The sequence below is a fragment of the Motacilla alba genome, chromosome 9 (genome assembly GCF_015832195.1).
Source record: "Motacilla alba alba isolate MOTALB_02 chromosome 9, Motacilla_alba_V1.0_pri, whole genome shotgun sequence".
Taxonomy (NCBI): Eukaryota; Metazoa; Chordata; class Aves; order Passeriformes; family Motacillidae; genus Motacilla; species Motacilla alba.
This window is the reverse complement of record NC_052024.1, coordinates 9,636,172-9,659,855: the sequence shown is the minus strand read 5'-3', so window position 1 is coordinate 9,659,855 and position 23,684 is coordinate 9,636,172. Positions and strand designations below refer to the sequence as shown.

The window sequence follows — 23,684 nt, the reverse complement described above, 5'->3', positions numbered from 1 at the left end:
CCCTCCCCACGAGGCCGGCGGCAAGGGCTGCGGGTAGGCGGGAGCATCTCCCCGCCCGGCCGGGCCCAGCAGCCGCCACACTGCAGAGGCCGCCGGCGGCGGGTATAAAAAACACGGCGCTGAATGGCGTCTACGCCTCTTTACTACGCGCCGCGCCCCAGCCCGGCCGGGCGCCGCCGCCGCCGTGACGGACGGGCGGCGGCACCAATGGGGGCGCGGCGGCGGCGGCCCCGCGGCCGCGCTGAATGAGGGCAGGGCGGAGGGCGGAGCGGCGGCGCTGGCCGGGAGCCCGGCGGCGGCTCCGGGGATGGTCCACGCACTGGCGCCGTCACGTGTTGTTCTCCTTGGAGTGAGCCTGAGCCGCGGCGGCGGGCGGAGGGGGCTGGACTGGCGAGCGCGGCCCCCGCCGCCTGTTTTGGTGCGGGGCGCCGGGAAACTCCGAGGAGAAGCCGGCGGAGAAGGAGCCGCCGCGGCGGTGCCCGCTCCCCCGGCGGGCTGGGGCACAGAAGGGGGCCGCACCGCCGGCCGCTGAGGCGCTGCCGCCTGGAATGAAGAGGAGGAGGAAGAGAGGATGTTCTTTCGGCACTCGGGCTTGCCTCCCCTCCCGCCGCTGCCGGGCTGCGCCGCGTGTGGAAATGGCACTTTCTCTGCCTAACGAGATGGGACTGAATGGGGTCGCCAGCCTCCTCCGCACGCACGAGCGGGAGCAGCAGCCTCGGCGCTGATATTTGGGGAAGGGGGGTTGTGTTGTGGGCGGCATTTTTTTTTTAATTTTCTCTTTTTTGGGAGCAGAGCGAGAGAGGAGAGAGAGAGCAGCGTGTATTTTTGGGTGCAAACCCCGGACTTTGCAAAACAATCTCCGCCCCCGAGAGGATATTTAATCTGCAACAGAGATCGCTGCTCGCGGAGGCCAACTTGAGCCGGGGAAGGGGTGCAGGGAGCGGAGGAAAGGGACCCGCGCCCCGCTACCGGCCCCGCCGGAGCCCGACCCCTGCAAGGGAAGATGCGTTTTTCATTCCTGGCTGCTCATTTTGGGACGAGACTTTCGTCTGGACTGATCGGGACTGGACTTTTTAAGGACGAGCTTACGCGTCTAAGCGCGATTTGGGCATAAACAGCAACACAAACTCTGATTTGGTGCTGGAAGCTGCCTCTGCCACTGAACAGCTGCTCTCACCCTGCTTCTGTCCCTCCCCCGTCCCGTTTTCAAAAGAGGATCCTGAGCTATTTTGCCTTTTTTTCTTTTTTTATTTCCTTTTTTTTTTAATTGTTGTTGCATGAATTTTATTTTAGGTGGTTGCCTTTCCTGGCTGGCTTGGCTGTTTTGGGGTCTTGCAGACTGCGAGCTGCAGTAACAACTCCACCACCTCTCATCATGGCCAGCCCCACGGATAATAACGAGGGCTTCTTCTCAGATGTCAGAAAGGTGGGTTACTTGCGCAAACCCAAGAGCATGCATAAACGATTTTTCGTGCTGAGGGCAGCCAGTGAGTCTGGACCCGCCCGGCTGGAGTATTACGAGAATGAGAAGAAATGGAGACACAAGTCAGGGGCCCCCAAGCGCTCCATCCCACTAGAAAGCTGCTTCAACATCAACAAACGGGCTGACTCCAAGAACAAGCACCTGGTGGCCCTCTACACCAAGGACGAGCACTTTGCCATTGCAGCTGACAGTGAACCCGAGCAGGAGAGCTGGTACCAAGCGCTGCTGCAGTTGCACAACAGGGCCAAGGGCCACCATCACCTCCATCACCATCACCACCACCACCACAGCGATGTCACTTTTGGAGGCAGCAGCACAGGACTGGGGGAAGCAGGGGAGGACAGCTATGGTGAGGTAGCCCCCGGTCCAGCTTTTAAGGAAGTTTGGCAAGTAATTCTGAAGCCTAAGGGCCTAGGCCAGACAAAGAACCTGATTGGCATCTACCGCCTGTGCCTGACTAACAAGACCATCAGCTTTGTAAAGCTGAACTCAGATGCGGCTGCTGTGGTGCTGCAGCTGCTCAATATCCGCCGCTGTGGTCACTCTGAGAACTTCTTCTTCATTGAGGTGGGACGCTCAGCTGTCACTGGACCTGGTGAGTTCTGGATGCAAGTGGATGACTCAGTAGTGGCACAGAACATGCATGAAACTATCCTGGAGGCCATGCGAGCCATGAGTGAGGAATTCCGGCCCCGTAGCAAGAGCCAGTCCTCCTCAAACTGTTCCAACCCGATCTCTGTGCCCCTTCGCAGGCACCATGTCAACAACCCTCCACCGAGCCAAGTGGGGCTCAGTCGGCGGTCCAGGACTGAGAGCGTTACGGCCACTTCTCCTGCCGGTGGTGGAGGTACAGGTGGCAAACCCAGCTCTTTCCGGGTTCGAGCGTCAAGTGATGGGGAAGGCACAATGTCAAGACCTGCCTCTGTGGATGGTAGCCCAGTTAGTCCCAGTGCTAACCGGACTCATTCACACAGACACCGTGGCAACTCCAGGCTCCATCCTCCACTCAACCACAGCCGGTCCATCCCAATGCCTTCCTCGCGCTGCTCTCCTTCGGCCACCAGTCCAGTCAGCCTGTCATCCAGCAGCACTAGTGGCCACGGCTCCACCTCAGACTGCCTGTTCCCGCGAAGGTCTAGTGCTTCAGTTTCTGGCTCTCCCAGTGATGGTGGATTTATTTCTTCTGATGAGTACGGTTCAAGCCCGTGCGACTTCCGCAGCTCTTTTCGCAGTGTAACCCCCGATTCATTGGGACACACCCCCCCTGCCCGGGGTGATGAAGACCTCAACTACATCTGCATGGGAGGGAAGGCCACCTCTTCTTGCTGCAGCCTGGCAGCACCCAATGGCCATTTCATCCCACGCACCTGCCACCCTCAGCAGCAGTCCCGCTATCCTAGTACACCCTGCTGTCCTCGAGGTGGTAGTGAGGAGGTTGCCGACTTGGAGAAGGCTTTCAGAAAGCGGACTCACTCAGCAGGTACTTCGCCCACCATTTCCCACCAGAAAACACCCTCACAGTCTTCAGTGGCCTCCATTGAGGAGTACACGGAGATGCTGCCTTCTTACCCCTGCGGCAGCAGCAGGCTGCCCTCCTACCGCCACTCAGCCTTTGTGCCCACTCACTCCTACCCAGAGGAGTGCCTGGAGATGCACCACATGGACAGTGGCCATCATCGGACCAACTCTGCCCCGCACACGGATGATGGCTACATGCCCATGTCACCTGGTGTAGCCCCTGTGCCCGGTGGTGGGGGGCCCCCCAAGGGTGGTGACTATATGCCCATGAGTCCCAAGAGTGTGTCGGCCCCACAGCAGATCATCAACCCCGGCAGGGGTGGCCGCCACCCTCCAGCCACAGTGGACTCTAATGGCTACATGATGATGTCCCCCAGTGGCAGCTACTCCCCCGACAGCAGCTCTGCGGGCTACGGCAAGATCTGGACAAATGGTGCCGGCCACCACCCAAAACTCTCAGTGGAGAGCAACGAAGGGAAGCTCCCCTGCGGGGGCAGCGACTATATAAACATGTCCCCAGCCAGCGGCTCCACCACCAGCACTCCGCCCGACTGCTACTTCGGGGCTGCGGGGCAGCCGGGGGTCGAGGAGGCGGCCGCCGTAGCGCACCACAAACCCATCTACTCCTACTTCTCGCTGCCACGCTCCTTCAAGCACGTGCACCGGCGGGGCGGCAGCAGGCCGGCGGGGACAGCCGAGGAGGGCAGCCCTCAGCCCCGCATGGCGCTCGGCTCCAGCCGCCTCCTTTACGCGGCCGAGGACTCGTCCTCCTCCACCAGCAGCGACAGCTTGGGCGGCGGCGGCGGCCCCGAGGGCGGCCCCCCGCCTCAAGCGCAGCCCCCGCGCAAGGTGGACACGGCCGTGCAGACCAAGGGCCGCCTGGCGCGCCCCACGCGGCTGTCGCTGGGTGGCCCTAAGGCCAGCACCCTGCCGCGGGCCCGGGAGCAGCCCCCGGTCCTGCTGCCCCCGGAGCCCAAGAGCCCCGGCGAGTACGTGAACATCGAGTTTATCGCCGGCGAGAAGCCGCCCTTCCCCTCGGCTGCCCTGAGCATGGCCCTGCCGCCGCCGGGCAGCGAGGCCGCCGAGGAGTACATGAACATGGAGCCGGGCCCGCCGCGGGCCCCCTGCCCGCCCGGCTTCGCCACCGCGCGGGCGGCCCGGCTCGGCCGGGACTACGTGGCGATGCAGCGGGGGGGCGCCGCGGCGGCCGGCGGGGGCTCCTGCTCGGACTACGCGGACAGCCCGTCCCCCGGCTCGCCCGCCCGCCTGATCAGCTACGCCGAGGTGCGGGGGGGCCGCGCCGGCCCCGAAAAGCCCCCGCCGGTGGCCGCCACCGCTGCGTCCCCGGAGCTGCCGCGGCCGCCGGCCGAGCTGTCGGCGGCGCCGCCGCGCTCCTCCTCCCTGCTGGGGGGCCTGGGCGCGGGCAGCGCCTTCACCCGCGTCAGCCTCAGCCCCGGCCGCAACCAGAGCGCCAAGGTGATCCGCGCCGACCCGCAGGGCGGCCGGCGGCGGCACAGCTCCGAAACCTTCTCCTCCACGCCGAGCGCGGCCCGCGGAGCGGCGGGCGGGCTCGGGGCACCCTTCCCCTGCGGCGGCGCGGGGGGCGCCGAGGAGGTGAAGCGGCACAGCTCGGCCTCCTTCGAGAACGTGTGGCTGCGACCCGGCGCGGGGGAGGCGGCCGCCCGCCGGGACCCGGGGGTCGCGCCCGCCCTGGAGAACGGGCTCAACTACATCGACCTGGACTTGGTGAGGGACTGCGGCCACCGCCGCCACCACCACCCACACGCCCCCGCCGAGGCGAAGCAGCCGCTGCCGCCGAAGCCCCCGGGCCAGCAGCGCGGGAGTGGCCACTGTGGCGAGGATCTGAGCGCGTACGCCAGCATCAGCTTCCAGAAGCGGGAGGAGATGTAGGAGCCGGGCGCCCGCCGGGGAAGGTGAGCCGGGACGGGGCGGGACGGAGCGCGGCTCCACTCGGGGAGTGGAACGATCGCGGGGAGGGGGCTGGAGCTGGGGCTGGGGTCCAGGCTGCTCGTGGCGGTGCCTTCCCGCGGGCTGGAGGCGGGCGGCATCGTCCCCCGGGGCAGCCACGGCTTGGGTCGGTTTCGTTGAGTCTTTGGCCTCACTGCAGCGTGTTTTAGTGGCAGAAGCGTCCGGGAGTGCAGCATCCCTGCGGGTGTCCCGCCGCTGGCCCGCACCTGCGCGGGTGGGGAGTGCTTCCAAAGCAGCTTTGGACTCTCCTGTTCAGCCGGGGATACAATACTCTGCTTATCGTGTTCCCACGTTTTTTTTTTACTTTTCGGAATTAGCAGTGCTTCAAAAGTGTGTGGGAGAGGGATGTGAAAGCGAGTCGCTTCTGTGATTTGCTGTAAACAGGAAACTCCAAGGGTAATCCTGGTTTGGTCAGTGATTGTGGCCCAGAGGAGAGCTGTGAACCCTGCTAACACGTGCATGGCTAAGGGCATCTACTTCACGGGGTTGTGACCAGTGTTAATTCAGTTTTGTTGGAAAGAGCTGTGAGTTTGAAAACAGACTTCAAAGCCTTTAGAGCATTGTATCTATCACTTGTGTTTGGGTTGATGTCTGTGTAGTTGTCCCTTACCAGCCACAGTGTTACAAACAGCACAAGAAATGAGCCCTATGAACTGTGGTTTTGGCATTGACTAATGTGTTCTGTTTCTTCCTGAAGCTTTTAATTTTTAATTCGGGAAAAAACTTCTGCCAGGCTGTTTGCACGTTGATTACAGACATGTAAGATGAGTAGGAGCCTTGTTGGAAGTAGTGTGATGTTTCTGTTGAGTGGGAACTTCATACGGCACAGAACAATGTATCTTGTTAAGAGCTCATAAAGTACAGCACACCTGTGTCCTTTCATGAAAGGTGAAGAGTGCTTTGTTTTGGTGCAGGAAAGTGCTGGCATATAGTTATCTAGTAAATTTGTCACTCAGTTTTAACAGTTTCCTACATACCTGAGCAGCAGCAATCGCAGTAGTTAAAGCAGTTACTATGAATATATGGGGTACATTAGGGGGTGAATCTCACACCACTGTTTACATCATCTCAGTATTTGTGTCGCCTGTTGGCTGCGCGGAAGGGAGCATTGAGGGCTGATGTTGGTGTGATGCCTGGGATCATATGTTTTTCATTTTTAGGTGTTTTGCATCCTTATAACCTGAACAAAAGCAAAACAGTCTCTTCACATTTGCTGCTTGGCATTGCTGCTGTTGCCCATTAGAGCAAAGCGATATTAAGTCTTTGTCTTGAACATGAACTATGAATACTAGGCTAATTTGAAAGTTCGAGGTAGGACTTAGGATCAGTTCAAATATTGCCAGTCTGATTCAAGTGGTAACTGGTAGGAAGTGGTAACTTTTGTGGCTGACAGGACTGTGCTGAGTGTCACCATACATTGTTTGTGACTAAATGTATACAAATTTACACAGCCACACCTTTTCTCAGTTCTGGCATGTGCTTGCAAGAGCCCCGGTTTTGCAGATGGCTCTTGTTACCCTGGGAATGCATATCTGCTTAGGACAGCATTGGTGTTGTGAATTCTTCAGGAGGGGACTTTTGCCAGAGGATGCAACATGTCCTGCAGTAAGTCACTTTGCTGAGAGCATCACTGTTCCCTTCCACCTGTGCAGTGTTCAGACTGGAGAGTAAGTGTGAGAGAAGATCCTTGGTCAGCGTGTGGGTAAATGAAGAAATATGAAGGGTATGAGAAGGCAGGTCTGGCAGGGAACAATGTTACAACTGCTTACACAGTTTTTTTTCCAAATGCACTGCTTTCCTTTTGCTGTGGACAACTTGTTTAATTGAACTATGTGTTATCTTTAACATAAAAGCTGTGGCAATGCTCTTCATAGTGGTGTTAGGTAGATAACCTGCTGTGATTATGCTGTTCAGTGAAAGAGTAGGATATGGAAGACCTGATATAAGAACTCACTGAAAAATACTATGCAGATGCTTTTAAGGGCAGCATTGTGTAAAATGGTCTATAATAGAGTAATTGTTATTTGAACTTGGTTCTTATTTCCCAAAATTTGGATTGGGTTGAGGAGGCGCAGCTTCTTCTGGGATGCAAGGGAAGAATCAGGTTGTAATTATATGGGGAATGTGAGCCATGGCTGTTCCTTCTCCCTTCCCACTGTAAAGCTTTGTTGGTTGCTTGTAGATTTCTCAGACATTAACTGTTGGGACTCTTGCTTCCCAGGCTAGATTTCTTGCTATCAACTGAAACTTCTCTTGCAAAATTCAGCTTGACTAGCTCATCTCTTGAGTATGCTAAGGAAAGAAACCCAACAATGTTTCGTTCATACTAAACCATTTTCATGTTTTTAGTTATTTTTTGACATGTGCTTATACCTTTTTTGTTTTGGAGGTAAAACTTAAGTTTGGCAGGAGACTTGTTCCATGTAGGTTGTACCTTATGCCATTCCTAAGAAAACCTGCCTGGAGCTGAATGATTTATGGGACTGCTTGCACATGCCTGAAAAAGTTGTTGAGCACCTTCAGCTGCACCATTCACCTGAAAACTCCACAGTTCCCCAGAGCTCTGCCTGCCTTTTGCAGCAAGCAGCAGATCAGGCTGTGCCTCCTTGGCCAGCTTCTCCTGTGAGCCTTGTGGCAGCTGAGGCTGTTCAGGCTGCAGCTGAGAGCAGGGAGGTTGCCGTTGTGGTTTCTCCTATTGGTGTCTGAGCAAGTGAAAGATGAAGGAAAAGCTCCTTGGTGTGTTTGCAGGTACAGCAGAGAGGGGAAAACAGCTGGAGCTGGGAAGGGAAAGGTGAAGCTGCAGGTTTCAGAGCAAGGGCTGGGGAAGGCTGCACTAAGTACTCTTACTTAGTTGTTCTTACTCTTCTTTACTCTCCCTCTCTTTCATGGGTTATTATTTACACTTCTAATCTCAGAGGTGGCAAAGGGGCTGTACATGGTTTTGATTTTTTTTTTTCCTCCATAGAACAATCTTCCACCCCATCCCAAAGGCCAAAACTATCTGGATAATGCTTGTTTTATCCATTCTGGAATTTTCTGTTGTTGCCATCTACAAGATGATGACCCCAAATGTTGGCTATTCATCTCCTAACAGTAAAATGACTGTTGCTGCTTTGATGCAAACTACCTGACTCCTGTCCTTTTACCTGCTCCCCTGTCCTTCTCTGCCAGCTGCCCGCAAGTTGTACAGGCATTAGATTCTGAAGTATTTTTAGTCTCTTTCAAGTGTAATTATTTCTCCTAACATTAAGGATCCTGGCTGAAATAATCATGTTATTTCCCAAATTTAATTGAAAAACATTTCTCTCTTACCCACAGAATTCCCCTGCACTCTCCAATCCCATTGCCTTCCCTGTCATATATTCTTGGCTGTTTCCCAACTGCTGGCCCTGCCCTGGCTCTCTTCTTTTTTCCTGTTAGAAGTGCTGTAGTTTCAGTGCAGTTCTGTATGCTCTCCTGCCCAAACCTTTACCTCTGCTTTAGAGAACTGGGTACTGTTGTGTGTGTCCAGCCTAGCTGGTGACTCTTGGATCCTCTGAGGAGTGGCCTTTTATGCCGTAGCTGGAAGGCTTCGTTGCTGCAATTGCCAAGTTGTGCTGGGAAACACCAGCCCATGACATGGAAAAATTGAGGGGAGAGAGCAGTGTAGCCCTAAGGCGTTTTCCTCCTGCTTAGGGTTTTGCATGCACAGATGTGGTGGGCTGGTCCTGGCTAGACACCAAGTGTCCACCAGAGCCACTCTATCACTCTCCTCCTCAGCCAGACAGGGGACAAAAAGATACAACAAAAGGCTCATGAGTTGAGATAAAGTCAGGGAGAGATCACTCATCACTGTTGTGGGTAAAACAGACTCACCTTGGGCCAATTAGTTTCATTTATTACCAATCAAATCAGAGTAGAATAATAGGAAATAAAAACTAAATCTTAAAACACTTGTCCCCCACCCTCCCTTCTTCCTGGGTTTAGCTTTACTCCCCATTTCTCTACCTCTTCCCCACAGCAGCACAGGGGTATGAGAATGGGGATTTTGGCCAGTTCACTGCGAGTTGTTTCTGCTGCTACTTTCTCTGCAGAGTAATTTTATTGTATCCACAGTGGTTTCAGATATCCTCACTCCTCTCTCTGGCCGCAGTTGTGGAGGTTTTTTCCTATTCCTAAATACATAATCCCAGAGGTACTGCCACTGTCAGTGGCACTGCTTGGCCTTGGCCAGCTGCAGGTGCATCTTGGAGCTAACTGGCAATGACTCTGTCACGTATGGGAGCAGCTTCCAGCAGCTTCTTGGAGGAACCACCCCTGTAGCCCCCCACTATCAAAGCCCTGCACACAAACCCAAGACAACGGGTGAACAGATGTTGTGGATTTGCTGTGGATCCTGCTTTTGGGGTTGCTGTGAGAAGGCTCCTCAAATGAGCAGGGGTTTTGAAGATGAACTGCTATAACTTGTGTTCTGAGTATATAGACAAAAAATATTCCAAAAGGGAAACCATTAGATGTTGGCTCTGGAGAAACAGGAAATGCAGTAGCAGGACAGTAGAATGAATTCAGATATCTTGCTTTGATCTCCAAAGCTTCAAAGCTTCATTTCCATTTTGTTGATGACTCTGAGAACTTCTGAATGTAAGTGCTAATAACACGGAATAGAATATGTGTAGTGTAAGCAAGTGGTAACTTGGCTCACTCTAGCTTTGATGCTGACTGTTTCACCCACTGCATGGGTGGTTTGGGGTTTTTTGGTGATGTAAGAAAATGGAAAACAGTACAATGGGAATTCAGCACAAGGGCATCTTTAGGGTTGTTAGACCTTTTGCCTGTATCCAATTAAAGCAAAACACTTTTTAAGGGTAGAACTAAACTTTTGTGTGGATCTCATGAAAATGCACATGATGATAAACAGAAAATTACTCATGTCATTCTTGTACTATATACCTGGGTTTGTTTTTTTGGGTTTTTTTGGGACACTGCTTGCTTTTTAAATCTATTTCCTTCATAGTTTTCAATAGTTGTGTTCTTATTCTCATGTTAAAAACTTAAGGTGGAACAGCAATTCATAAATTCATAGGATATCCTGAGTTGGAAGATACCCACAAGGGTGCCAAAACAAGACTTGTACAGTTATATTAAGTTTCTAGGGGTGCGTTGTTTCCTGAACTGAAGAACAGAAGTTTCTGTCTTTTTGGGTCAGCACCAAGGTAAATACCAGCATGTTGTGAAAGTTTTTCATGCTTTGTGGGTATTACTGTAGACAAAACAGTGCATTTCTTACTGTATGCACACACCAGTTTTTCCCCACACCTAATTATTTGCCAAAGTTAAGCCTGTGTCTCCACATACTTGCATATTTGCAGTTCTCCTGTTTAACAAGACCACAAGCTTGTAATTAATGGGTTTAGGTGTTTTTCTTTTGTTTTCCTGGCTTAAAAACTGAAACAGAATGATTTATAAACAAATTCATATGATTATGAGGTACTACCTAGACATCTTTAGCACATGGTTTTCACATTTAGTTAATGTTTAAGCTGGTTTTTGAATGTGGTTTAAATTTTACAATAGGACATTGCAGGGTGAGGATGATGCTGATTTTTAATAGCAACTGTAGGGAGATCATAAATTTCCTTAGATAACACTTGTGAATAGAGAATTATATCTTGTTAATAAAATGCAGCAAGCAGCTGTGGAGTGGGAATGTAATTTGACCAATATCTTCAGTATGGTGCATTGTTTCAGGACTACTTTATGATAGCTAAAATTTTATATTCATTAGGACTGTACAATTTTCATGACTTCCTAAATACATGTGTGCAACTACTGAAAGTAAATTTTCTTGAATATTCTTTTGAACAAGTAAGTGTATTGTAGCTTGTTTGTAAAGAAAGTGGGGTTTTTTCCCCAGTTTCTTCAAGCTCTGAAAATTAATCTGTTCAGTACTGATTATTACAAGAGTAAAGTCACATAAGCTTTAAAAATAATTCTGGTGTCCAGTGATATGGAAGAGAAATAGATATTATTTTCAAAAACTAATTTGACTTTAGGTTTACCTTCTGTGCCAAGTTTCAGTGAAAACTAATTACTGTGTTTGATTGACAGAGTTATGAAATACTCTTAAGAGATGAGAGGAAAAAGGAGGGAAAAGCTGTTCATGGGACCTGTGCTGTGACCAGGAGAGACTGGGGGTTGCTGGCTTGAGATAATGGGGAGCTTGAGGGGAAGGCTGGAGAGCACTTGCAGAAACTGGTATGGGAAGGAGGTGGAAATGAGAGAGAAATTACTTGGGGGACACACAAACTATGGCAGAGAGAGAATTGCAAGGTGTTTGTGATCTGAGGGGAGCTGGGATGGTGATACTTGAAAGTTTAAGGATGAGTATAGAGAAATGTGGAGAGCCTGGATATACACAAAGAGTTTGTTTTAGAGGTGCTCATTTTGCATGGTACTGCAGTTTTCTGAAGGTGTTTTTTCTTCTGTATTTTTTTAAATCTTTATTACAGGGATGAACACTCTGCTTAGGAAGCACATGTAGTCTTTATTTGTTACTGGATTTTATTTTTTTTTAGTATTTGGATCTTCTGCTGACCTTAACAGGATGATTTGCTTAGTAAGGCAAGCACAATTTACCTCCAGCTCTCCTTTCCTGAATTCTTTGTCTTGTAATATCCCTGTCACAACCACAGCAGTAAACCACAGATACAAATCTGAATTAAGTACAAGATAAATAAGAATGAGTGAATTTTAATATCAAAACTCCTTGATTTTATAAAATACATACAGTAGAAGGAGGTTATATTCACACAGATTTTTTTAACTGCAGCGCATTTTTCTTTACACTCTACTACATGGACAGTTATAAATTAGATTAAACTAATAATTTGTCTTACAGATTAGTAAGTAAGATTAGATTCTCTTTTAAAAATCTAAATAATATATTGTAAAAACTTCAGATGACAACTATTGTGGCTTGTTACAGCAGATATGGTTTTCATTTTGTGGTAAGAGCTGCAACACAAATATATTAATACTGACAAATGTGTCTGAATTCCCAACTTGTCAGAATGGTAAAAGCTGGCTTTTGGTCATCTGTACATGATCTGATGTGTTACAGTGCCTGTTCATAAAAGTGAGTAGCATTATTCTTTTTTACATAATTCTGGGGCTTTGATAAGTGGTGATTATTATTTTGACTACATGAAATAGAGATAGTGAAGGAGAGACATTGGTAACTTAAAAAAAAAGATTCACAAGTTTAACAGCTTTACTCTCTGCTTACAGAAATGATGTGAAATTTAACAAAAGCCAAGGTGTGAACAGATAAAGGAGATTTAAATAAGCCTGGCACTCTTAACTAACTAAAGGCTGTCTTGATATATGTCTCTCTGATCGTGCTTGACATATCTGGGTCATGTTCTCTGAAGACTATTATTAGAGATTTAACCTTGGGTAATTGTGAAGTGTATTTTCTTCAGAGTAATTTTTGATCAGGTAGATGAGACAGTGGAAGTTTGTGTGTGTTCAAGTGCTTGTAATAATTTGGGAGTCTAGTTGGAAGACCTGGTTTCAGCCACCTAAGCTGGAAGGTGAAATGTACTGTTCCGTGGTGTATCACAGAAGATTTACCTGTGTATATTTGGTCAACTGTTGTAAAATTCTACTGTTTTGGAAGCTGGGAATGTGGAAGAAATGACCTGTTAAATTTCAAATAAGATATGCTTCAGGAGGACGTTGTGCACCTTACAGCTAGTAGAGCTGTTGAAGTGTACTTGCACATTTGAACTCTCTGACGATATGTGTTATATAAGGGAGAAATGTAGAGTCTGGGAACATTTACAGCTTGAATTGAGTGTGTTTCTTCTTCTTCTGCCTCAGCCCATCCCCTCCAGCCTGTGTAGGATATGGACACTTTTAACCACTAGGACACCTAAGGATTGCACATGCTTTCTTTGAAATACAGAATCTGTGTGAATAGGAAAAATGGGAATTAACTAGCAGCCTTGGTTCCTGTCTAGTTTCAGCAGTCTGGCTTTCAGTGTGGTGCACAAATATTTGTTAAGATATAACTATAGGGTAGGAACTCCATAAGCTGGATTTGCCAGTCAATAAAATACTTAACTAGTTTGTGCACAGGAGCCTTCCTTCAGTGGCACAGTTCCCTGAAGGAATAAAGACCTTGAAGCTGGAGTGGAAGAGACTAAGCCAGTCTGATTGTATGGGTTGCTTCTGCTCTTACTTCGCTGAACTGTGGGATTAAAACCAAACCAAAACAAACCCTCCCATCATCCTCCTCACCAGATCCTGCATGTCTGTGCATCACCAGTAACATTCATGTAAATGCTGTGCTGAGAGTTGTGTGTCTTCACTGAGAGAGTAAAAGAACCTCAAGAACTGTACATGGGAGGTAGAAGATTGGGTTTGTTTCTCCTCTTACGGCACATCTCAGCTGAGGTCTTCTGTTTATCAGTTTGTACATGACTGCAAAGGAATGGAAGGGCGGTGGGGAGCTTGAAACACCATGGCTGGAGCTGTGACTTGTTTCAGGTCTGACCTGAGCTTCCTGTGCCCTGTGCTGTGTGAGAAATGCAAAGACACCTCAAGTGACAGCTGATGTGTGCCAGTGAGGGAATCTTTTAGATTAAAACACTGGATGGTAATTAATCTTCAGCCAGCTGGTCTTCATTTTGAAGAGAAGATTGCTGTGTTAGAAAAGAGAATTTTAACCCCTAGAGAGCAGGAAATGAGTGACAGGGGAGATGTTTTGGCTTTAGAGACAGACTGGGAGTTTGGAAGCCTCCTGTATGTGCTGCAGGGGAGTGCTGGTGTCGCAGTAAGTGATGCTTAGGCACTTTGCTGAAATACCTTGGAAACTGCTAGAGCAAGGAGATAGTGGTGTTCCAGTAATTCCCAGTCTGGTTTGAGGGTTCCTGTGCAAGTGATTGACACGGTGTTTGGGAGTCACTGTCAGCTGTGATGCTAGAGCATTCACATAGATATTAACATAGGAGAAATAGAGAAGCTCTTCTCTTTCGTGGAGAGGGCACAGATGTAATAGAATGGCCTTTGCTGTACCTGCTGTCATCGGGACTGGTAAGGTCTGCAGCCTTCCCTGCATGGTACAATGTGCTTTCTCATGGTACTTGCTCTCTCTGGTGATACCCAGAGAAATAAAGGTTGGGTACTTTGCTGAAATGATGGTGGCTGTTCCATTTCTGACTCATGCACGTGCTGTAGGTAAGTGATGGTAACATTGGCTGAGTGGTCTCTGAAAAATGGGATTAATTTTCATTTTCTCAGAAGAATTTGTGCTGTCGTAATTAGTGATTCCTCTCCTGCAATTCCTGATCACAATTTCTGAATTACTTGTTACTTCAAAATAGCAAATGGGGCATTTATGGAGCAGAATGTTATATAATAATGAAGACATAAACTAATAAGCTGTTTACTTAGTTGAGGCTAAGACAATGTTATCTTACTTTTTTTCCTATTTTGGAATTGATCCACAAAGATTTTCCTTTCAGAGTACACTTGTATTTCCTGGAAATGACCAACAGCAGGTAGCTCAGTTTGAAAGTGCAGTCCTTGAAAGAGGTAGGATAGCTCAGCTTGCTACAGGATTCAAAATGACTCTTAGATGTCAGCAAGGTAATGCATTCCTTGTTTTGATGGGAATGAAGATCTGTACTATGGCTGCATGAAGGGAAAAATGAGCAATACTTGGCTTTTTGCAGTGATGGTACAGCATTGTTAAAATTGAAAAAATTTCTTTAGTCTGTCTCTCTTTAACCTGTTACATTGACCCTGTTTCTCTTTTTGACTTCTTTTCTTGCAAAGCATGGGCATTCTGTACCATCCCTTCATGCATTGCTATGTTACAGTCTTTTTAGCATTTGGTCCACTTCTCTGTGTTTCAGATCACAGTTGATTCTTTTTTTCTTAATAGTGTCAAACTACAAAATTTTTAAAAATTTGTTTCTCTTTGAAAGAAAGGGAAACTGAGGAGTATTAAATAATTAATTGCTTGATTGCAGATAAAAAATGAAATACAGGTATGGAAATCTTAGTTTAGGTGTACTGAAAACTATTGCAAACAAAGGAAAGTTTTTATCTCCTGTGTGTGGTTCAGGAATCCCAAAAAGCAGACTGGCTGGCACATCTGGGGCAGGCTCCTGCAGTAGCTTTGGGCAGATGCAACCAGCTTGCCTTCCTGCAAAGGAGGGGGTCTCACCTGGGCTGCCTTCACTCCCATCTGCCTGCTCCACTGTTTCTGTGGGCTGGTTCCATTCCATGAAATGGTAACTGCAGTTAGGCTAGCTTATTCTTTAGTAATTGTTTGTATTTCCTCATTTTACACATAATGGCATTCAGGTTTCTGAGAAACAGCAAAATAAAATGTATGAAGAGGAATTCAGTTTGTTTAGGAAGCTGTATGTTGAAAACTATAAACATTTTTTCTTGTTGAAAGTTAATATTTGTTCTAGTGTCAGTATTTTGGAAATAATCTTGTATTTTGTTGCCTTTATCATCATCTTGTGAACATGATGCATAATGTTCTTGAATGCCTTGAATATCCTAATATGGGTGGATAGCCATGTCTGATTTACATCTATCTTACAAGTTTGAGATCAAAACAGAGGGAGATGAAACTAAATAGAAGAGCAGTGATGGAAGCCAAACAGCTCCAGATCATCCCTTGTCCTTTTCCAGCTGCTGTGCACACTCCCTCCTCCCACAGCTGCTTCTTGGGAGCAGGAGTTAAAGAACGGTGCACTGTGCATGAATATCGTACTTTAAACATGTAAATGGTGCTCTTCACTCTTCAATGGCTTAACACAGCTGATCAATTCACATGCAAGCCAGTCTTGAATCCTTTAAACAATTTAAGAGTTCTTAGAAGTGAAACAAAAGTCTCAAATGTATTTCATTCTTTTCTGTATGAAACTTCTTTCTCTAGCAAGCTGTGCTGGAAGGGGAAAGCCCTGCTGAAGGTGTGCAGGCATGTAGCTAGGGCATGTTTTTTCAGGCCTTTGAACTAGGTTAGGAATGCGTCTCAAGATGGAAGAATGAATAGTTACTTGGTGCTTTTAGCCTCCGGGCTTGAAACTCGCAAGAGGAATGTTATTGTGTCTTCAAAGCCTGTTTCACACAAGCCTTTGTTGAGCAGGAACTTGGAGAGTCTTTGTATTATCATGCACACAACAAAAAGAGCCAGCCACCCAATTTGATCTAATTGGGCGGCAGTGCTGAGATGTTTCTTCAGTAGGAAGGCTCTGGAAAATGGGGTGCATATTTTTAATTAGGAAATACCCTTTAGAGTGAAGGGGTTGCCTACACAGACGTTTACCAGCTTGCTAAAACTCTCTAATTATACTGATGCAATTCCCCATATGCACATCCCCTCTTTTTCACCTCTTCCCTATGTAGTGCTTTCCCAGGAAGAAAGCAAATATTTACATTTCTTTTAAATTCTGTTTTGACCCTGAGGTGGTAGTAGCACATCCCTGGAGAAGGCAATCTGTGGTTGAGAAAGTGGGGTGGTTCAGGTTGAAGTAATTTTTGTCTTGCTTTCTCAAAAATAAATCTGTATTCAGGACTAAATATGCTGTAATATATTAATACTACCTAAATTAAGACAGAACTTTCACTTGATGTACCAAATGTTTAGATGAAATACACCCATTACTCTAGTGAATATGAGTGGGGTTTGAACTGCTAAAACCTCATTTCTGAGAACAGCAGCTGCTTCAGTAGATAGCAGAGAAATTTATTTTCATTTTAGTGTGAATAGCCTAATGTTTATTCAAAACTGAATGAGATCAACAGAAAAGATGGAAAACCAGCTTTATTTTCTTAAGGTTTTAGTAAAAGAACTCAAAGAGCTCTACAAAATCAGAAAATCTGAATTCCACAGTAGCCAGGTTCCCTCAATGTCACCTACTAAAGAGATGAGGCTTAAAAATAAGAAATAAAATGTCTTTAAATGCAACATTTATTTTGTTAAGTAACTTCATTAGGTGTTGAGGGATTCTTTTAGTTTTCATCTTGTTTTTCATTCAAACAGAGGTTGAAAAGTCATCATATAAAATTTAACCACCTACTAAATAGTGACCTGTGTTGGTCATTATTTCATGTCAAGAATCTGCATAAATACACACTAATAGTATTGTCTAACTAGGGACTATATTAAATGCTAAATTAAAAGGTTATATTGCAGATCATCATGATTTAGTGGTTATTGGTGTTTGAGAATGACCATTAAGGACATAAAAAATAAGTTTCCTCATTTGCTAATCTAAATTTGATTATTTTAATCACTTTAATTTGAATTAATCCACCGTGAAGCTAAGTGTCAGTATGTGTGTGATAATTAAATGTATTTGAACTGATACAATAATGCAGAAATGAAGGGTAGACACAGAAAGGACCTGGATACAGGATGTTGCCTGATGCAGAGGAGCACGAGCAGACAATCCATGAAATGATAGGATGCTGGGTGGGGGAAAGGCAAGGGCAAAACCACAAGTACAGAAAAGTGGTGGTTAAATGTAATGAAGGGTAAGAGTGACAGGCATGCTGTGTAAATTGGCCAGCTCCTGGGTCTTCTGTAAGAGAAATTTCACAAGGTTAGAGAAGGGAAAGTTGTGTAGGAAGGGGCACAGGGGCTGAGTGAGCAGAAAGAGAAATTGGAATAATGCCGGGAAGCTCAGATTTCAGTTGATGTAATTGGACTTTAATGGCTTGAATGATTCATAATCTCTTAGCTTGATAGTCTGTTATAAAATTTTAAACATAGGTATGAATGAAGCCTTGTGCTGATAACATTGTGGGATTGCAGCAGTGGAAATCGTTGATGTGCCAAGAATTGTTAGAGGAAAAAAATTCCTCTAACATATAATGTGTTTTTAAGTTTTGTGTAGGCATATTTTGGAGGAAGCCCATTCTGCATGAATGGGCTATGAATTATTTTTCACCTAGGTGTGGAAGGAGAGGAATCTCCAACTGATGTAAATTGGTGTACCTACTTGAGGTTGGTGGGACTAGGGCAGCATGCCTCAATTTAGAATGTGTCCCTTTAACAGTTTTTCTTTCTTTTTCTGGAAGGTGTTACTACACTGTTCTGTTTGGATTAATAGTGAGTCCCTATTAATTTTAATTAGCTATAGTAATGAGTTAGCTCTAAAGGGCTACAAAATGATTTGTAATTCAATGTCTAGTTTATCTTCTACCTTGGTTATTTCATCTTTTCCAAAACTACTTCTCCTGAAGATTGGTGAGATGTTTGATCTGTCTTGATTCAAGCTTGTTTACTTCTGTGTTTCTTAGAGTAGCTCGTCAGCTTTTATTCCTGTATCAAATAACTCCTGTGATGTTAATCATAGATTTGGGTCACATTTCAGCATTTGCATTTGGGTTGAAAGAACAGGTAAAAGCAAAAGATTATTAGCAGGATTGCTTTATACATAGAAAAAAAGAGGACTACAGAAGATGTAATGGCAGTCTTTGCAGGACTCCTGTTATTTGTAGGACTTTCCAATCTGTTTGTGCTTTTAACTGATGAACTCCTGTAGTAGCATCTTACTGTTCTTCAGTGTAACTTTTTGAAAGGTTTTGCTTTGGTTTCGTGAAGTCAAGAGTGATGTAAATCACTGTCTGGAATCTGTTTCCCTGGCTTTATCTGCATATCTGTGGCTGATTCTTGCAGCTTTTGCCGTTGTTGTGACTTTCTCTGCTCTGATTCCTTAGGCGCAGTTCATGCAGGTGCATCTGACGGAATTAAGGCCAGGGAGAGCTGCAGTAAATGCAGGCAGTCACTGCACTCCAGAAGCAGAACGCAGGACACAGGTTTACCATCAGCCTAAAGAAATGGAAGGCCATGCTGATGTTTCTGTCTCCTTAAGCATGTATTCCTCTGGAGAGTTTTTTGGCATCACCTGGGGAGCACTTGGGAATGTATTTAGGAGGAAATCTGGAGCCATTTCTCTAGACAGCAGCTAGCTCCTAGTTTGGTTAAAATCAACTGTGAAACCCCATCTGCTATATTCTTTCAGGCAGCAAATCTTCAAGTAGAATACCTGATGTGATTAATGCCTTACACTGCCCTTGAAACCACTCTTGTCTTGGCATACGCTGCTGCTGCTTCTGCCTCTGCAGAAGCTGTCTGAGATTGTCTGCAGGGTTGCTGTGCCATTAGTGAGTTGTGATCCTGACCAGCTGCAGCACCAGTCCCTCAGCCCAGGGAGTCTTTGCAGGTGTGCTGGGTAAGAATCTGAGAGGATTTATCGAAGTGGGTTTGCTTCTTCACTCACCCTGGAGGTGCTACTTTGAGGTAGGAATGCAGTTTAAGTGTATTTATGCTGTTAGAAATAACCCCACTTGTCAATTCTGGCTTGTTTTGGTTTAGGTGGTCTGTGTCTGAGAGAAGACATCTTTTACTGCCAAACTTGTGCTTGCTGCTTTAGTATTCATGCTAGTTTAGCTGTCTGTGTTAGTCATCTTCTCAACCAAATATTTTCTGCCAAGACCCAAATCCACTCTGACAAATTAGCATTTCTAGTTTAGTTAAGGTCATATATATGTGGGAAATATTTTCAGGTGAAAATGAAAAACTGCATGTAATGGCTTCAGACAGCTGTCTTACAGACCTTCTGGTGTAGTTACTCAAGATGTCGTATGAGAAACAGGCAGGGTTCCCACCTTTCTGCCCCCAATTCTCCATCAAATTTGGTGATTATAGGAGGATTCAATAAGAAACTGACTCCAGTATTCAGTAAGTAACTGGCTGTGATAGAAGGAAACATCAGTTTTCCTAAAACATTTCCTACTGGTCTCACAGCAGTTCAGATGAGTCTGTGGAGGAAAACTTTTGTTCTTTTATTTAAAAATCTCTTGCATGTTTGTCCCCAGTGGTGTATTACAAAACTGGATGTCTGTTGTCTGGCAGATGTGTGATTGTACAAACAAAACTTTCTTTTAACTATTTGATGAACTTCTGACATTATGATCTACATTAAGAAGTAACCTCTTAAAGACAACTCTGCCTTTCTGCTGCTCTGTGCAGTGTTTCCAGATGTATTTGGGTACAGTTAGAACACTAAAGTACTCCAAGAGCTATTACAGTTGTCTGTAGCCTGGCTTTGGTTTTCCCTTTGCTTCAGTTTTCTAACGCTTTCTGTTTTAAGCCTTATTTAATAATAAGTGTTACTGCATTCTGCTTATTTTTTTAAACTACTGTGTCATTTATTTGGCAGGAGAGGAGGAAGGTTAAAGTTCTTCTTACCTCCTCCCCTCCTCTCCAGTGAAATTTTTGATTGTTCTGTTTAATGAGTCATTTTCTCTACAGCTGAAGTTAATTTAGTGGCTAATCCAAGCAGTGAGTATTTTCTGAGTGAGGAAGTGAGAGAACAAAAATTCTTTCCTCTCTTTTCAAATACAAAGGTGTATCTTGGGTGTTTCAGAAAAAAAACAAACCAGAAACCAAAAACAAACACGGAAGAGACCAGTGCCTGCTGGAGGTATTTTATCATTTAACAATAGGTTACAAAACATCCATTGACTTAACTGGAGTGAAGTCACTACTGCAGGGGCTGTAGGCAGGGTTTGCAGTGCTGTAGAGCTGCTGTATGTGCAGAAATGCTCTTTTTCAAGGGTTCTTGATCAGTATGTAAAAGCTGATAGAGAATGCTATTGAACTCTTAGTTGCTCTAATTCTTTCTTTCCTGCCAAAGGAATGCTATGTGCGCATTACAGGGAGTTGTGTACTCTGGGCTGTTGAAGCCAATCTGGTCAAGAGCATTGTTTTCCAGAGAAAAAGGATAATCAAAAATTGGAAATTAAAATCACTTGTGAAATATTTCTGACGTGGATGTCATAGATTTGTAAAAAAAATCTGTTTCATATACTTCTGTTTGCTGAACATAGGGTGTTCTGATTTGGCTGAATAGTTCCAAGTTACTGTGTGGCAATGTCCTCACACACAAGGCTTTGATTAAACATGAAAAAAATATTAAAGGCTGGCATACATACAAGCTTACACAGAGAAACAAAAAGTGTGAGTTAAGGAAGATAGCATTTTTATACAAGTGTTTCAATACCATGCATAGTAGTGGCTCGTCTGGGCAAATGAAAGTGACAGCATAGAGTGAAAGATTCATTTAGACCTTTGGGGAAGACACAGAGACATTTCATACCAGATCAGGGTTATTTGAGGTTGTTTTTTTTGTTTTTTTTTTACAACTGAGTATAATTTTAACCAGGGTAAGTTCAGTGACTTTGTTTGCTCATGTGGACCACAGGTATGCATGGCTATTCAAGGTTCAGTCATCAGCTCAACTTCCAATTGACTAAAGCAGATTTCCCCCCTTGCCCTGAGCCCCTCATGCCTTTGGTCGCAGTGTGTGACAGTGTATTCCTGTGTTCAGTCAGGTTGCTGAGCAGAAGTTGCTGTCTGGTTTGGGCCTCCTCTTCCCAGGAAGAAGAAGGGGGGGTTCCTGGGGCAGGTGTGGTTACAGCCGTGTCTCTGAACAGCCTCTGGACAAGGGAGAGTTTGTGCTCTGGCAGTTGAGAGCGTGAATGGGACTTGTACAGGAGGAGCTGCACGAGGGAAGCTTTGGGCATGCTTGCACTGCCACTTTGTACCTTGTCATTTTGGAGAAGGATTCTTACCTCGGCTCCCATGCTGACGCCTCCTTTGCCTGAGTATATGCATTCCTGTAGCTGAGCCAGGCAGCTACCTCAGGGACCTAATCCAGGCTAAAAGTAACCCGGCTTACGGAGGGCAGAAATCAGAATTCAGATTCATTTCATTGCATTGCTGCAGACCCTGGTGCCAGGGCAAAGGAGGGGATGCTGTGTGTGGTGGGAACATTTACAACAACAAGACAGGCTTGTACAGGCTTCAGGTAGACATGAAACAGTGATCATCATCTCCTTGCAACATTTTCATTCATTTTCCAAAGCACTTATTTCATTGGGCCAGGGCAATAATGATGGTGTGAAGCTGAAGGGGCTCGTTTTTTTTTCCTGCATTAGGATCATAAAAACTTTCTAACTCTAATGGCTGGAAGTCAGCCTTATACACAAAGGTTCTTTTGTTTTGTTTTTGTGTAAACCCATTTGATGTTAAGCAGCCAAATCTCATCCTTTATGGTTGGTCTAATGCGTTTTTTAGAAGCTACCGTGCTTCTTGTTTAGCTTTCAGCCCCAGCTCCAGAAGGCTGCGTCTCCTTACATGGTCTTGTCTCTTACCTGCTAAGTCAGGGATACCAAACGAGCACTGAACATCTCTGGTTAGAAGGCTGAATTGCTTCTTACAAGTGTTAATTACTACAATATTTTTTCTGTCCTTCAGCTATGGAGAGTTTTCTGGGTTTTTTAAAAGATTTCCAGTTCTTAATAGAAATGGGAGTGATTGTGCTGACTTATGTAGTGAGGTGAGGGGTTTGTTGTTGTTTGGTTTGTTCACTGTTGAATAGCCTTCCTGAAAGGCTTTCTGTCTGTTCTCTCTTGTGCTTATGGAACCATACAAATTCTTGCTCCTTGGGAAATGTGTCACTGTGAGCTCTCTGTAGCAGAGAGGCAAGAGAAAAAACCCAGGGGCTGAGTCTCATACTGTAAGCCTGTCAGAGTACCAGCAGCAGGTGAACGAATAGTGTACCTTACCCACTGTTTGATTTGGATGTGCAGGGCAGAGATCAGTAGTTTACTGAGCTGTTAGGTGCTAGGAGGGGGTGCTTGGTGCCGTAAGGTAGATTCTAGGTTTTGTAACTCAGATTTGCAAGCGTTTTGATTTGAAATTTTTGCCATCTTACTGTGTATTTGAAAATTAGGAACAGATGCAGGCTTAATTTTTTTTGCAACAATGATTAAATGATTAAAACTTAAGACATTCTTCCAAAGAAGGAGAAATAAAGAATTTTTTTCCCCTCATATTTTAGGACTAGAAAGATAAGAGAGAGGGAGAGTAATGAACTTCAAAGAAAAACTTTCTGGATCTTTTCATGAAATGCTAAATTAAAAGCAGAACCCAAAGACCAAAAATAGTTAATGAAATTTTTACTTAAAAAGAAGAAACCTGAAAATTCATGAGTGGAATACCTGATGGGTGACCTTTGCTGTGGGCTCAGAGGGCTGAGTTTGGAAGCAATAAACTTGTCATCTGAGGCCTCTGACCGTGAAGGAATTGATAGAAGCCGCAGCACTGTAACCTGCTGCTCATCTTCTCACCATCCGAATGATAATCCAGTGTGTTGTAATAGTGAGGATGTATTCTTAAAGCTTGAGATGAGCAGCAGGAATGAAAACATCCGAGTACAACTCCAAACATTCTCTCTTTTAATGTTGAGCGTCCCGCACTAGTCTGCTGGAGGTAAGAAATCTCACCCTTTGGATGGAAGTTCTCAGATGTGGGCATTGGAAGGATGTTGAGTTGTGCAATTGCAGCCATATGTTCATTAATTAATGAGAAGTGGCCTGTCTGTAGCCTTTGGTGAGTTGTACATGAGTCTCTCAACATGTTGAGAAACGCTCTGATGTCACTTCCCTGTGCCTTGCTGTATCTACTGGTCTCTTTTTACTTTCCCTGTAGGTCTGCTGGGGCAGGGACTGTCATTTTCCTGTGTGCAGCAGCCAGGCCTTGAGCTGTCACAGTGCAAACAATGCCAATGATCATTGCCACTGGTTAGCACTCCTTATCCCTGCACTTCTCTGCAGC

General features: G+C 45.9%; 1 protein-coding gene across 1 annotated transcript in view; it reads left to right on the top strand.

Moving 5' to 3' along the window:
• The first annotated feature begins 273 nt into the window (after positions 1-273).
• Positions 274-23,684, top strand: part of IRS1 (insulin receptor substrate 1) — a 49,098-nt gene continuing 25,687 nt past the window's right edge. Inside the window, exon 1 of the mRNA XM_038145464.1 lies at positions 274-4,935. Coding sequence (XP_038001392.1) covers positions 1,376-4,912 — 3,537 coding nt within the window. The 5' untranslated portion in view covers positions 274-1,375 and the 3' untranslated portion in view covers positions 4,913-4,935. The remainder of the gene's footprint in view (positions 4,936-23,684) is intronic.